This window comes from Uranotaenia lowii, chromosome 1, assembly GCF_029784155.1.
Source record: "Uranotaenia lowii strain MFRU-FL chromosome 1, ASM2978415v1, whole genome shotgun sequence".
NCBI classification, from domain to species: domain Eukaryota; kingdom Metazoa; phylum Arthropoda; class Insecta; order Diptera; family Culicidae; genus Uranotaenia; species Uranotaenia lowii.
The window spans coordinates 51,482,773-51,496,011 of record NC_073691.1 but is presented as its reverse complement, the minus strand read 5'-3'; the positions used below and the strand labels follow the sequence as shown (position 1 = coordinate 51,496,011).

At 42.0% G+C, this 13,239-nt stretch overlaps 2 protein-coding genes across 10 annotated transcripts in view; one reads left to right on the top strand and one right to left on the bottom strand.

The window, feature by feature from the left end:
* Positions 1-13,239, top strand: part of LOC129740585 (cation-independent mannose-6-phosphate receptor) — a 431,652-nt gene that overhangs the window by 44,714 nt on the left and 373,699 nt on the right. The gene's annotated exons all lie outside the window — the stretch shown is intronic.
* The window catches only part of LOC129740582 (protein toll-like), a 196,206-nt gene continuing 188,931 nt past the window's right edge, over positions 5,965-13,239 (bottom strand). For all 3 annotated transcript variants that reach the window (XM_055732277.1, XM_055732279.1, XM_055732278.1), the window contains 3 exons: positions 8,356-9,925; positions 6,789-8,292; positions 5,965-6,725 (listed from right to left, as the gene is read on the bottom strand). In XM_055732277.1, coding sequence (XP_055588252.1) covers positions 6,168-6,725; positions 6,789-8,292; positions 8,356-9,662 — 3,369 coding nt within the window. In that variant the 5' untranslated portion in view covers positions 9,663-9,925 and the 3' untranslated portion in view covers positions 5,965-6,167. The remainder of the gene's footprint in view (positions 6,726-6,788; positions 8,293-8,355; positions 9,926-13,239) is intronic.

Here is a 13,239-nt window from a genome sequence, read left to right as displayed (position 1 = left end):
ACCATCTGTTTTTTTCTTCAACTATGCTGTGAAACATAATTTGACAATAAGCAAAGAGAACAAACAACCTGAAGGACTGCTACTTTTTTCATATGTTTTAAGTGTTAAGTTTTAAAAGTTTTTTTTAAGTTAAGAATTAGTTTTAAAAGTTCACTTGCATGTTTTTGCAATAAACGCTCGTGAAGTTGAGTAAAAATAAAACTTAAAATTGCAATAAGTTGGCTAGGAAAGGTCGTAGAATGTTGAAATCTTGTGCAAAACGTGTGATTTGAATGTCCCAACAAATGTTTAGAACATTTTATTCGTGTAAATCTTTATATAACTATAGTTAAGTTTAACTAACTTTTAAATAACTTTCATACTAAAACCTTTATAACTCTGCTCTGAAAAGAGATAGAGTTTTGGTGTGTTCAACAAAGTTTCATATTTTTACGTATTCTACAACTTTGTACTGTAAAGTAAAGCTCTATCTATTGAAATAAAAAAGTTAGAATTTTCAATTTTTTTATAGTGAACTTTGACTAACTTTTGATGCTTTCAAGTTATAGAGCATGTTTGAAGAAGCAAATGTTCTGAAGGCACTTAAGAGATATGATAAAAGACAGAGGCGCTATGAAAAAAGTTCCACTTTTAGCCCTTTTGGACCACAGTGCAGTGGTTTGTTTTCAGTATAAATTTCGAACCCTCTTTCGCAGCAAAATACATAGAAGCTTTGTTCTATGATTACATACAACTTTTATTCTACGAAAAATGTATAATTATGGAAACATATTTATTTGTTAAATTGCTTAGCCACAGGGGTTGAGGAACATAAATTTCTGTACTTTTCGGTTGTAGCTTTTACATAGTTCAACCAATTTTTGTCCTAAATTTTGAAATATGTTAAGACTGACTCTTAGCCTTATTTTGAAATACTTTTTGTTAACATTGTTCCAAAAATAACTGAGATATTCACACTTTTTTGAATTAGTTGGTCACTCAGGTGGTAAATCCTTTTTACGGATTGCATTCCAAGGCACGGCGAGCCACCGAGTCTTCCCAGTATGCTACCCTGGGTCCATGGGTGCAATTGATCGACTCTAGATACTATGTACACGCTCTTTTATTTTAACTCAAAATTAAGTACGACCGAGGTTCAAAACATAGTTCGATTCTATGAACTTAAAGTTAAGTACCCTTTTTTCTCCTTGCGATGGTTCAAAACGGAGTTCGAACTGCGAACTCAAAATTGATCCCTTTTTTTCCTTCGGCGGGGGAGCAAAGCTGAGTTCAACCATATGAACTAAAAATTGAACTCTCTTTGTTGGACTGAAAACACTTAGCGAGTTCAGTTCGAACCGAAACATCAACCAACGAACACGTCGCAAAATTTTGTCGTTCCGGAACAATTACCGGAAGACTATGAAGGAATGCATGTTCACCGTGTCAGCGTAAAATTCTGTCCGTCATTTTTACCATACGGTGAACGGCTTGGAATGTCCGGAAACTTTCGGATGTTGTTTACTTTCCGTAGGAAGTAACATCCGGAAGTTTTCTTTGACCGGGAGTGTCAAAACTTTCCACCGCTCTGTAATTGCAATGCAATGTACCGGAACAGCAACATCCGGGTACAACAACAAATTTTAATCATCCTTTAATTCCCTGAAAATCAGCTACCCTCGGAAAAAAGGGCAAATTCGAGTTCGACAGCCGAACTTAGTATTGAGTATGCCTATCATAACTTAGTTTTGCTATTGCCCAGACAAACTCAAAGTTGAGGGATGCCACTGAAGTGCTGTTTTGAACCAAAACTACTTAATTTTGAGTTTTAAAAAAAGAGCGTGTACCCCTACGCCATAAAGTCCACCTGGGGCCTCTGGTCACAATTCCCATTCGGACCTGCAACGAAGGCTATACCCGATAATGGAAGACCATACTTGGCAATACTCGTTTATACGTACTATTTCAGCCTATATACCCTTCCCCTTGTTACGATTTAAGACTAAGGACCTCTCCTCTGAAGATTTGAGGTCCGACCTTCACTCGTAACTCGAGACTCGCTTGGTAACCACGACTATCGTGCGCTCCGCCTCTGTTCGAGACTACTGCTACAGACCAATGACCTCTCCTCTAACGACTTGAAGTCTTGTAATACTTTTATCATAAGTTAAATGCCTTAATAAACGCTAAGTTAAGAATAAAAAAAAAAAAAAAGTCTTGGCTCCGCTTGGTTTGGCTCAAGGCCCTTTCCTCTTTGCTCGTACGTGTGCCAATCGAGGGCAGCTTTTCCTGGACACGCGCCTGTCACAGCACACGTCCGGGGCTTAACGAAACTTCTCGGATGATTCCCGACGAAGACGTCATCCTTCACCGACTCGAGTGACTCACCCGACAGCGAAGTGAGACCACTCTACCTAAGAGTAAACCGCGGCGTGAATAATCTTCCCCCTACGAGTTCGACTGCGGAGAAGGTCAAGTCAAGTCAAGCCTCCGTCACAGAGGGCGCGTTCTACTCGGATACTCCGCGACAGAACGGTAAAGATATCCTTCACACGCACGCGACTTACCAAGCAGCTCGGCATACGCAGAAGGCAAAGTCTTATCTTCGTATGCATTATTGCTAGTTTCGAGCGCACTCTACTCAGATGCTCCCCGGCGAAGGGATCACCCTACCCCGGTCGCGGACTTGTGCTGGTTCCAAGTGCTCTGCGGGCAGTCATGATCCGGGTGAACCCATCGCTGACCACGCGCCAAGTATTGGCATCTTTACCTCGTGTCGGGTTCACAGGCGGCAAGCATGTTAATGCGTACCCCTTCAAACCTCGGACAATTGACCACTACGTGCTCTGTTGTCTCTACTGTGTCACCGTAGGTTAGGTAGTATGATGAGGCTTCATTTCCAAACCGATAGTAGCACTGCATGAAGCATCCGTGACCAGTCAAGAACTGTGTCATGCAGAAATCCACCTCTCCATGTTTCCGATCCATCCGAAATCCGACATTAGGGATCAAGCGATGGGACCATCGGGCGCGTTCCAAGCTGTCCTACACTGGTGCTGCCAGTTTGACATCGAGGCCTCTCTGGTATGGTTCCGCACATTGAGCATGTGCCTGTGCTCGTGGCAGAAGAGACCGAGATGGGCATGACCCACGAGAGGGCTTCCGTCGCCATTTCCGCTCTTTTACAGGCGTAGTCGACGTAAAACTCAGCCGATCGTCGATTATAACCCCCGGGTACTCTACAAGGCTACTATAACGAGTAGCTGGACCTCCTCGTTTGATGGTCCGATGTCTGGATAACTACGTCGTCAGCGAATTCCACAAGTTTCACTCACGCTCACTGTTCTCAATCCTTCGCTCATATACTGTAGTTGGCGTCTGCGGAAGTAACGAAGGGATAGGCCGTTCGCACCTTCGATGTAGAGCTGTATCCTGCTCTGGACCACCTTCTCTAGCACCATGCTGGCAGTATCCAGGAGACATATCGGGCGACATGCTGATGGATCACCTGATGGCTTTTCCGGTTTTGGCAGGAGCAACAATCGCTGCCGCTTCCACACATCTGGGAAGACCCTCTATTTACATACTATTGTAGTGATGACCGGAACATTTCAGGGTGTTCCATGAGCGCGGCCTTCACTGCTTAGGGATGTTATCCGGACCCGGAGCTTTGTTCAACTGGAGGGATTTAGAAATGTCCCGCAGTTACTCCAGTGAAATCTGCTCATGCTCACGCGTATCCCAGTCATATGTGACCCTCGGCCATGTGACTTTCTCGTGCTATGGGAACAGCTCGTTGCAGATTTCGCCCAGTTTGTTTTTTGCGGCACACCCCGTTCCGCGTCTCGATCATGAGAATCCTGTAAGCGTCATACCAGGGGTTGTCGTTGGCGTTCTCACAGAGTTGCCTGAAACGTGCCTTTTTGCTCGCCTTAATTGACCTGCAGAGGGCAGACTTCGCACTTGCCTTGGGCATTCTTCGCTCCTCCCTCTCTGACTGGGTCCTCGCCTAGCCCGAAGGCAGCTAGTAAGCATGTCCGCGATTTCCGTCGTCCACCAGAGACTCGGGTTGCCGAGTGTCTTCACGCTTGGTGTCGTCAAAATCCCTTGTGTTTCGGCGAAGAAACTCGAGTGTTGCAAATCCCTTTGCCACGTTTTATTAAATTTCTCTTGATCGGGTAAAATTCATGTCTTTGCACTTTTTTTCCATTTGCCTGGATTCCGTTCATCTAGCACCCGTTCTCTAATGTAGCGATATCAGCTTGCAGGGCGAGACAGTCTACATAGTGCTGTGAATCTTTCTAAAAATCTTCAGATGAAAGTCGGATCAAAGAGTTGCGCACAGGTCGTTTACAAAGATTATGAAAAGAAGTGGTCCAAGGTGACTCCCTTCAGGAGCTTCAGATGGAATGGCAAACGTTCTTGAGCGCGAGTTTATTTTCGCGAAGGCATGCCGGTCCGTGAGGTATGACTCAATCCATTCATGTCCCCTATCAGGGAAACCTAGCTAATCCAGCAAGTACACAGTCAAACGCTTTTGCAAAGTCTACATATATAAACAGAGTCCACTTGAAAAACTTCGTACCTTATCAGACTAAAAAGTTATTAGCTGCTGAAAAGGGGTATGTCTTTTGGCATTGAAAACCAATCCTTTCAACTGACATCACTGCTTGTGGCTATCGAAGTATTCCTTGGAAAGTAGTAATGCAATACCTCGCTGGGCACAAGCAGTGATGTCAGTTGGATTGATTGATTTTCAATGCTAAAAGACATGCCCCTTTTCAGCAGCTAATAACTTTTTTGCCTAATAAGATAAGAAGTAGCAGTCTTGGACAAAGTTGTTCAGCAGAAAGTTTCCTTGAAAAATTTTATAAATTGGCACAAATCTCATTACAGCATACATAATTTGATAAAAATAAAACAAAGCTTCCATTACCCTTTGAAATATTGTCAATAAATATTTGAAAACTGATAAAAATTATTTTTATTTTTATTTCTTACTTTGGTGCATTCGTACTCGGTTTCGGATACAGGTTCGGATATTTCTTAATTGAGACCAGATTTCTGTGTACAATTGCAGATCTTTATTTTCAAATTCAAATGAATTTACACGATTATTAGTGTTCTAGTGTCGCGTAACTAACAAAGTATGATTTTTTTTCTCTTTCACTTTTTTTTGCTGCTCTGAAACGCACGCGATTCATTTTAAAGTATCGTTCGTAAAATTAACAGGATGGGATGACATTCTTTACAGAGATTTCCAGGTTTCTATAGAATAATAGTTTTTTTTCTAAAGTAAAACGATTCTTTGTCAACAAATTTTCTCTCTTGTTTTTTTTTTCGTTTTTTTATCGACGCTATTCTTTAGTTCAATCATTGCCGCTGCTTTTATTTCTATTTCCTATAAACTTACCCTAACTTTTATATAATTTTATGTATATATACTTTGACGAGTATGTTTGCACAAATCAAAAACAATAGGAAAGGAAAAAAAAAACTTCTAATCGAATACTAAATTCTCGACGGTCGGTACAAATTCGCTATAAAATAGAGGACTCTTTCTCGCTCGCATTCGCATTTGCTCTCTTTCTTTCAGTTTCATCACGCATTGGTTTTTACTTTGTATAAAAAAAAGATTAATAAATAAGTCTTTATGTACAAAAGGCTCGTTTGTGTTTTCTCCTTGGTATGTGTTTGTTTGTTTCATCTTCAAAAAGCTCTATACTTTTTTTTATGTGTCAGTTGTAACTTGTTTCTGTTAAATCTTTTTCACCAAAGTGAAGATGAATCGACTTTTCGGGGCCTGAAACTTCGCTAAGCTGGCTTAAAATTAGTTCTGCTATGAACGGGGTTTTCTTTGATATATTTTTCTTTTTTTTAGTTTGGAAACTGACTTGCGGGAACTGAGATTCTCGAAGTTTGCTTCTACAGTTTTATCACATTTCAATTGGTTGTTTGCATTTGTAGGTCCTAGGTTCGGCTTCACTCTCTATTAAATTTGTATGTTTCTCGTTATGGAAACCTTTAGCGATCAGTTGATTGTTGTGTAGGTATGTTTTTTCCATTGAACCAATTTCATCGCTAATCTCACACTCAGTCTGGTCGTATTTTTCGGGGTTTGGTTATCGCTACTACCATTGTTGATGGGTAGGTCGTTCCTAGAAAATGGACGACATCGAGGCTCTCAACTATACGTCACTCTGCTTGGCGTTGCTGTTGATCATGAAGGCTCCGTTGACGTGACCATTGGTGAACCCGTTGACTAGATGTCCATTTACGTGGTATCCGTTGCCGTTCATGGTTTTCCCATTGGTGATGGTAAACGGTGAGCGGGCATGACCATTCATTTCTGCCGGAGGGGTCGTTTGTGGAGGTGGGGTAACTGGGACCGGCTTGATCAGCTCCAGCTTGTCATCGACTGAACTTTTGATGTGATTCTTGATCAGGCCTTTACCCTTGATTCCCTTTACGGTCGGCGGATGGGGCATGGCATATCGGAGTTTATCCCAGAACCACGGATCGCCCCACTTGACGTAGGTGTTCATCTTCAGATAGGCTTTGAGCTCTGGTTCTAGCGATTCGATGTCTCCAATTTCGTCATAGATGATCACGATCACTCGGACCCGCTTCTCCTTCATCGAGTTGATATGGGCCGTCCGGAACTCCATTTTCCCCCATTCAGATTCCAGGAAATTGCTGGACAGTACCACGATCGTTCGCCGAGATTCTTCGACGGATTTTATGATCTAAAAGAAAAATAAGAAAGTTAAAACTGACACTCAAGAATGCCGAATTTCTTTTGAACAAACCTGTGTACTGATCATCTCTCCAGCGGTCCAATCACGGATATGTAAACAGGTTTTGAAGTTCATCGGTTCCTTCTCTAGCGTGGGCACCAGCTGTTCGGTGATGAAATCTTCATCCTTATGCGAGTAGGAGATGAAGGCATCATACAGCTTATCCTTGTCTAATTCTTCTTCCGTGACCAACCACAAGAAAAGGCCGTTCTTGAACAACCAAACCTTGATCTCCATGTTATAACGGTAGTAGAAAATGGTTAATATCGCGATCAGTATGAAAAGTATGGTCAACGAGATACTCCAGCCTAGTATCACGGTGAGGTCCCGGTTGCAAAGGTCACTGATAGTGACACTGGTAAAGGAAGTTCCTCCCTCGCATGTCAATTGGTTGATGTCTCCAATACGCTGCTGGTTCCGCTGGACAAAGTTAACAAGCTCGGAAGTGGTGCAATCACATTGCCAACGGTTGCCAGCCATTCGAGTGTTTTCCAAGAACTTGCTACTGTTGAGGACTTCAATGACCGACTGGTTCAAAACCACGAGCCTATTGTTGGAGACATCCAGCATTCGTAGCTTGCTCGGTAAGTTTTCTGGCAATAGCTGAACAAGTGAGTTGTTCTGCATAAACAGTTTACCCACGCTGAAATATCCGGTCAGCTCCTCGGTCGGCAGCTCGGATACGTTGTTATACTCCATGTGTAGCTCCGTGTATTCATGAGCAAAGTTACTTGGTACGGGAAGTGGAGGAATCTCAGTAAGGCCTTGCTTGGTACAATTGACGATTAAAGCCTTATCGAATGGTCGAGTGGTGCAGTGACATTTGGCCGGACACAACTTGACTTCCGTTCCCGGTTGATCCAGATCACAGAACAGGTCTTCCAACTCTAAGCTACTGACTAGTCTACCTTCAAATTGCTTCGGTTCGGCGCAACGCAAGTTGTCAGCGTTGAAGGTAATGGTCTTATAAACCCGTTTACCCATCATTTGACGCAAGTATTGAATAAACTGCAGCAGCACACAGTCACAGTTCAAAGGATTATCATTGAGGTACAAATCCACATGGCTCACGTACGAATCCGGTTGTCCCATGATGATTTGCTCCATGTCCCGCAACTCAATTTGGGAAATTTTGTTATGCGTCAAATTGACCCGGATCCTCGACGATATGAACGGCAAACTGGAATAGGAGAGCATCGAGATGTTATTGTAGCTCAGGTCCAGTTCCTCCAGCTTGATTGCATTGACGGCCCAGTCCCGGAAGATGGTAGTGATGCTGTTGTTGCGTAGATTCAGGATCCGCAGATTGTTGAGGGTTTGGAACGGAGTTCCGTCCCCTTCGGCGATGTCCAGTTCCTGTTCGACGAAGCTGAAGTCGTGGAACGAGAGGAAGTTGTTCTGCAGGTACAGCTTGACCAGGGTACTGGTTCGGTCGAACGCATTCCGATCGATCGAGTGCAGATAGTTGTTGTCCAGGTATAGCTCCTGAAGGTTCTCGAGCGCGTAGAATACGTTACTGTGAAAGGAGAATTGAGAATTAGATTTGAACTTCGGGACTTCAGAACTTCAGAATACTTACGCAGTCAAATTGTACAGCCGATTGTAGGACAACCTAAGCTTCTCCAGCTTGACGGTGTTGTCCAGAAGCCGATCCGGCAGTATCTCAAGCTCGTTATAGGCCAAGTTTAGATCCGTAAGTTGAAGTTGGTCACGAAGAAGTTGTTCCGGTAGCGAAGTCAGTTGGTTGTAGCTGAAGTCCAGCATCGCAATTTCGGAGGAACCTTTCAGCAGGGTTGCTGGGAGATGGGTGAAGCTACAGCGGTTCAGGATCACGGTTTTAAGTTGGGGTAGATTGGCGAGAAAGGATTCCGGGAGGGTTTGCATCGGAGCTTGGTTGTGGACCAGGCGGAAGTCTTTGAGCTTGCGGTTTTCTGCGAGAAGGTTCTCCGGGAGGGTTGTGAACCGGTTGAAGCTTAGGTTGAGTTCGGTGAGGTCCGGTAGGAGGGAGAAGACGTCCGGGTCGAATGATTCGATGGCGTTCGCTGATAGGTCTAGCTCCTGGATCGTTTCTGCTCCTCGGAACGACTCTTTGGTGATGTTGTTGAGCTGGTTCCGGAAAAGGTTCAGGTGCCGGAGGTTTCGTTGGTTTTTGAAAAGGCCTGGTTCAAGTTCGTTGATTTGGTTGATGGCGAGCTCCAGGATGACAAGGTTCGTGAGGTTGTCGAAGACGTTGTGGAGCAGCTTTACGTAGTTGCTGCGGAGGTTGAGCCACTTAAGATTGGGCAGGTCGGAGAAGAGGTCCGGCTGTAGGTCCTCGATTCCAGAGGTGAGGATTAGTTTTTCGAGGTTCCGCATTCCGTCAAAGTGTTGATGGACAAGTTTTACTCCGAAATCCTTGCCCAAGCTTTGGTACCAAAAGTCTTTGATGTTTTTAACCCCCAGGAAACTAATGTGCTGTAGGATTGATTTGTGTTGGGACAGCTTGCATCGGGTGATTTTAATCTGGCTGGTGTTGCCCAAATTCAGATGGGGTAGGTCATCGAATTCGTGCTTATCATAGCATTCGATTTGAGCATATTTGCCCGGGTCAATTTTGATGGTCAGCTGCGGGTTAATGACGGGTGATTGAATTTCGTAATAACCCCCCACGTACATGCAGCTATAATCGCTGCTAGGGGTAGGCTCCGGACAAACGAATCGCTGGTCCTGTCCGGATCCACTGGACCTTCTTCCGGCTCCCGGACTCCCACTGAGTCCGGTTACTGCTCCATAGTCCGCCCCGATGACATAGTCGTAGTTTTGCGGAAATGAGTTTGCCAAATTGTGCGTGAGTAACGCCGCTAGAAATGGAAACAGGAACGCCACCATCCGAATGATGGAGTCCATGGCGTGACCGTTGACTCGCTCTCCTCTGTCTGGGGCAGGTTCCCCACTGGGTGTTTGCTATTTGCTCTAGCCGAATGCCGATGCCCGGCACAGTGTGGCAGATAAATCTCCTGTTGTTATGCACGGTTGATTTTTATGTTCGAGATAGTCTCAGTAGCAGCATAAATTGAACGATGGCAGTAGTTCACTGGCGGTTGTCAGCATACTCTCTCTCCCTGGCCGAGGCAGCTAGCTCATTCGAGAAGGGGTCAACCGGATAAGATCTGCAATGGGCGACGAAAAGAAAGTGAAGCAAAAATCAGTTTACAAATCGTGTTTGGAACAATGTAAGTGCAATCTCTGGGCGCAAAAAAGGCGGAGGCAGAAAGTGCAAATTGAGACAATGGATACCGTCGTTTTAGTACTTCTCTGGTTAGTTTATTGCTACTAGTAATCGCCTTACTTGTTGGTTCCCTCCCGAAAAACAAACGAACCAAATCTGAAATTGGAATCGTTTTTGGTTTTTGCTGTTTACCATTTCGGGTGCATTCGAATCGAAAAATCCAATTATATCAACCGCCCGAGATTTGAAATTAACGCAATCTTGCTCGAAGGAGAAAATTTAACATTCAAGGGAAAACGGGTGCCCGGAATATGGAAAATAGTTCAGTTTCAGTTTCCCGAGAAATAGATTGGGAACGAAGGGGATGAGAAGCTCACTTTATCGGCAGCAATATCATCAGGAGCCATTATCACATCACCATTCTCTATGTATGTTCTTACTGCTGCTACCTTCATTAGTTAGTTTGTGCGCACAGCTTGCATCGGCTAGAAAAGTAGCACTGGCGTAGTTTGCTTTCCGATTGAAATCGGAATGTTTTATGGTTATAAAAATATAGATTTTTCTTGAAAAATTTTATCTCTAAATCGGGTTAAGGTTATGAAAATTTGTTTGGCTTAACATTGAAATTTTGGTTGCCAATGAGGTCAGAAAACCTCACACCAGCAAGAAATATTTATAAGCAAGAACAAATTTGTCCCCTGAAATAAAAAAATGTGCTTGGGGATTTGTCCAATACTGAGCTGATCAAAAATCAAATTCAAATTTTTATGTTTTGAATTCCGATCCTAGATTCTGAAATTTATTTTTTTTTACGCTGAATTCTGATATTGAATCTTTTCGGACTAGCAGATTTTCATAATAAAAATTTCCGGATAAGAATTCATTTTTATTTTGAATATGACACTCAGAATAACAGACCAAATTGTGAGGAATTCATACTTAGAATACAAGATCAAATTTCAAAAAATCTTAGCTCAGGATTAGGAATTTTTTTGAATATGACTTCAAAATTCACGTCGAGTATCAGTGTTATTAATTTCAGAAGGTTTCTTAAGCAGTACTCTTCACAAGCAGTTCAGATTTTGAGTTGTTTTCTCATCACACTTGAAATTTTAACCAATACGTTAATTTTAAACTGTTCTCTCAACTCGCTTGCTATTTTTATGAATACATTGAAACTCACTTGAAATTACTATCAATACGTTCAGGCTGTCCTCACGATTCCCTTTTTGATATCCAGCTATTATCTCAACTCACTTGAAATTGTTATCGATATGTTCAGGCTGTCCTCTTAACCCTTTCTTTAAGATTCAGGTTTTCCTTTCAACTTACTTGCATTTTTTATCAATACTTTCAGGTTGTCCTCTCAACTCGCTTTTTGATTTCAAGTTGTTTTCTCAACTCACTTGAAATTGTTATCAATTGGTTCAGGCTGTCTTCTCAACTCGCCATTTTATTTCAAATTTTCTTCGTTTAAAATTATCATTTATTCGTCCAGGCTGTCCTCGCAACTCGCCATTAAATTTCAAATTGCCCTCTCAATTCACTTCGAATTATTATCAATTCATTCACGCTGTCCTCTCAATTTGTCTTTTGATTTCAGATTTTCTTGAAATTTTTACCAATATGTTTAAGCTGTCCTCTCGCCTCGCTTTTAGATTTCCAGCTGTTCTCTGAAGTCGCTTGAAATCGTCATCAATTTATTTAGGCTGTCCTCTCAACTCGCCTTTAAGATTCAGGTTTTCCTTTCAACTTACTTGAAATTATTATCAATACGTTCAGACTGTTCTCTCAACTCGCTCGTTTACTTCAAGTTATTCTCTTAACTCACTTGAAATTCTAGTCGATTCTTTCAGGAAGTCTTCTCAACTCGCCATTTAATTTAAAATTTTCCTCGTTCATTAATACGTCCAGGTTGTCCTCACAATTGCGCTTTTAAATTTCAAGTCAAATTTCAAATCTAATTCTTATCAATACATTGAGGCTTTCGTCTCAACTCGTCTTTCGATTTTTCTCAACTCGCTTAAAATTGTTATCAATACGTTCAGGCTGTCCTCTCAACTCGTCTTTGAATTCAGATTTCCTTGAAATTACTATCAATACGTTTAGACTGTCCTCTCAACTCGCTTTTCCATTTCCAGCTGTTCTCTCAATTCGCTTGAAATTGTTATCAATACGTTCAGGCTGTCCCCTCAACTCGTCTTTAAGATTCAGGTTTTCCTTTCAACTGACTTGAAATTCTTATAAATACGTTCAGGCTGTCCTCTCATCTTGCCTTTAAATTTCAAAGTGTTCTCTTAACTCACTTTAAAATTTTAATCAATACTTTCAGGCTGTATTCTCAACTCGCCATTTAATTCCAAATTTTCCTCGTTTAAAATTTTTAGTAATACGTCCAGGTTCAACTCGCCTTTAAATTGCTTCGAATAACTTCAGGCTGTTCTCTCAACTCGTCTTTCGATTTTTCTATACTCGCTTAAAATTGTTATCAATTTGTTCAGGCTGTCCTCTCAACTCGTCTTTTGATTACAGATTTCCTTGAAACTACTATTAATACGTTTCGCTTGTCCTCTCGACTCGCTTTTCAATTTTCAGCTGTTCTCTCAACTCGTTTGACATTGTTATCAATTTGTTCAAGCTGTCCTCTAAATTCGTTTTTAAGATCTAGGTTTTCCTTTCAACTCACTTGAAACTATTATCAATGCATTTAGACTGTCCTCTCCACTCGCTTTTTAAATTAAAGCTGTCCTCTCAATTCACTTGAAATTTTCATCAATACGTTCAGGCAATCGACTCAACTCGCCATTCAATTTCAAGTTCTCCTCGTTTTAAATTGTGGTCAATTGGCCAGGCTGTCCTCTCAACTCGACTTTTAGCTTCAGGTTTTCCTCACTTCGAATTCTTATCAATACATTCAGGCTGTCCTCGCAACTCGTCTTTCGATTTTTCTCAATTCGCTTGAAATTGTGATCAATTTATTCAGGCTCTCAATTCGTCTTTTAATTACAGATTTCCTTCAAATTACTATCAGCCTGAACGGATGTCCTCTCGACTCACTTTTCAATTTCCAGGCGTTCTCTCAACTCGCTTGAAATTGCTGTCAATTTGTTCAGGCTGTCCTCTAAACTCGTCTATAAGATTCAGGTTTTCCTTTCAACTCACTTGAAATTATAATCAATACGTTCATGCTGTCCTCTCAACTCGCTTTTTAACTTCAACTTGCCCTCTTAACTTACTTAAAAAAAATTCAATACG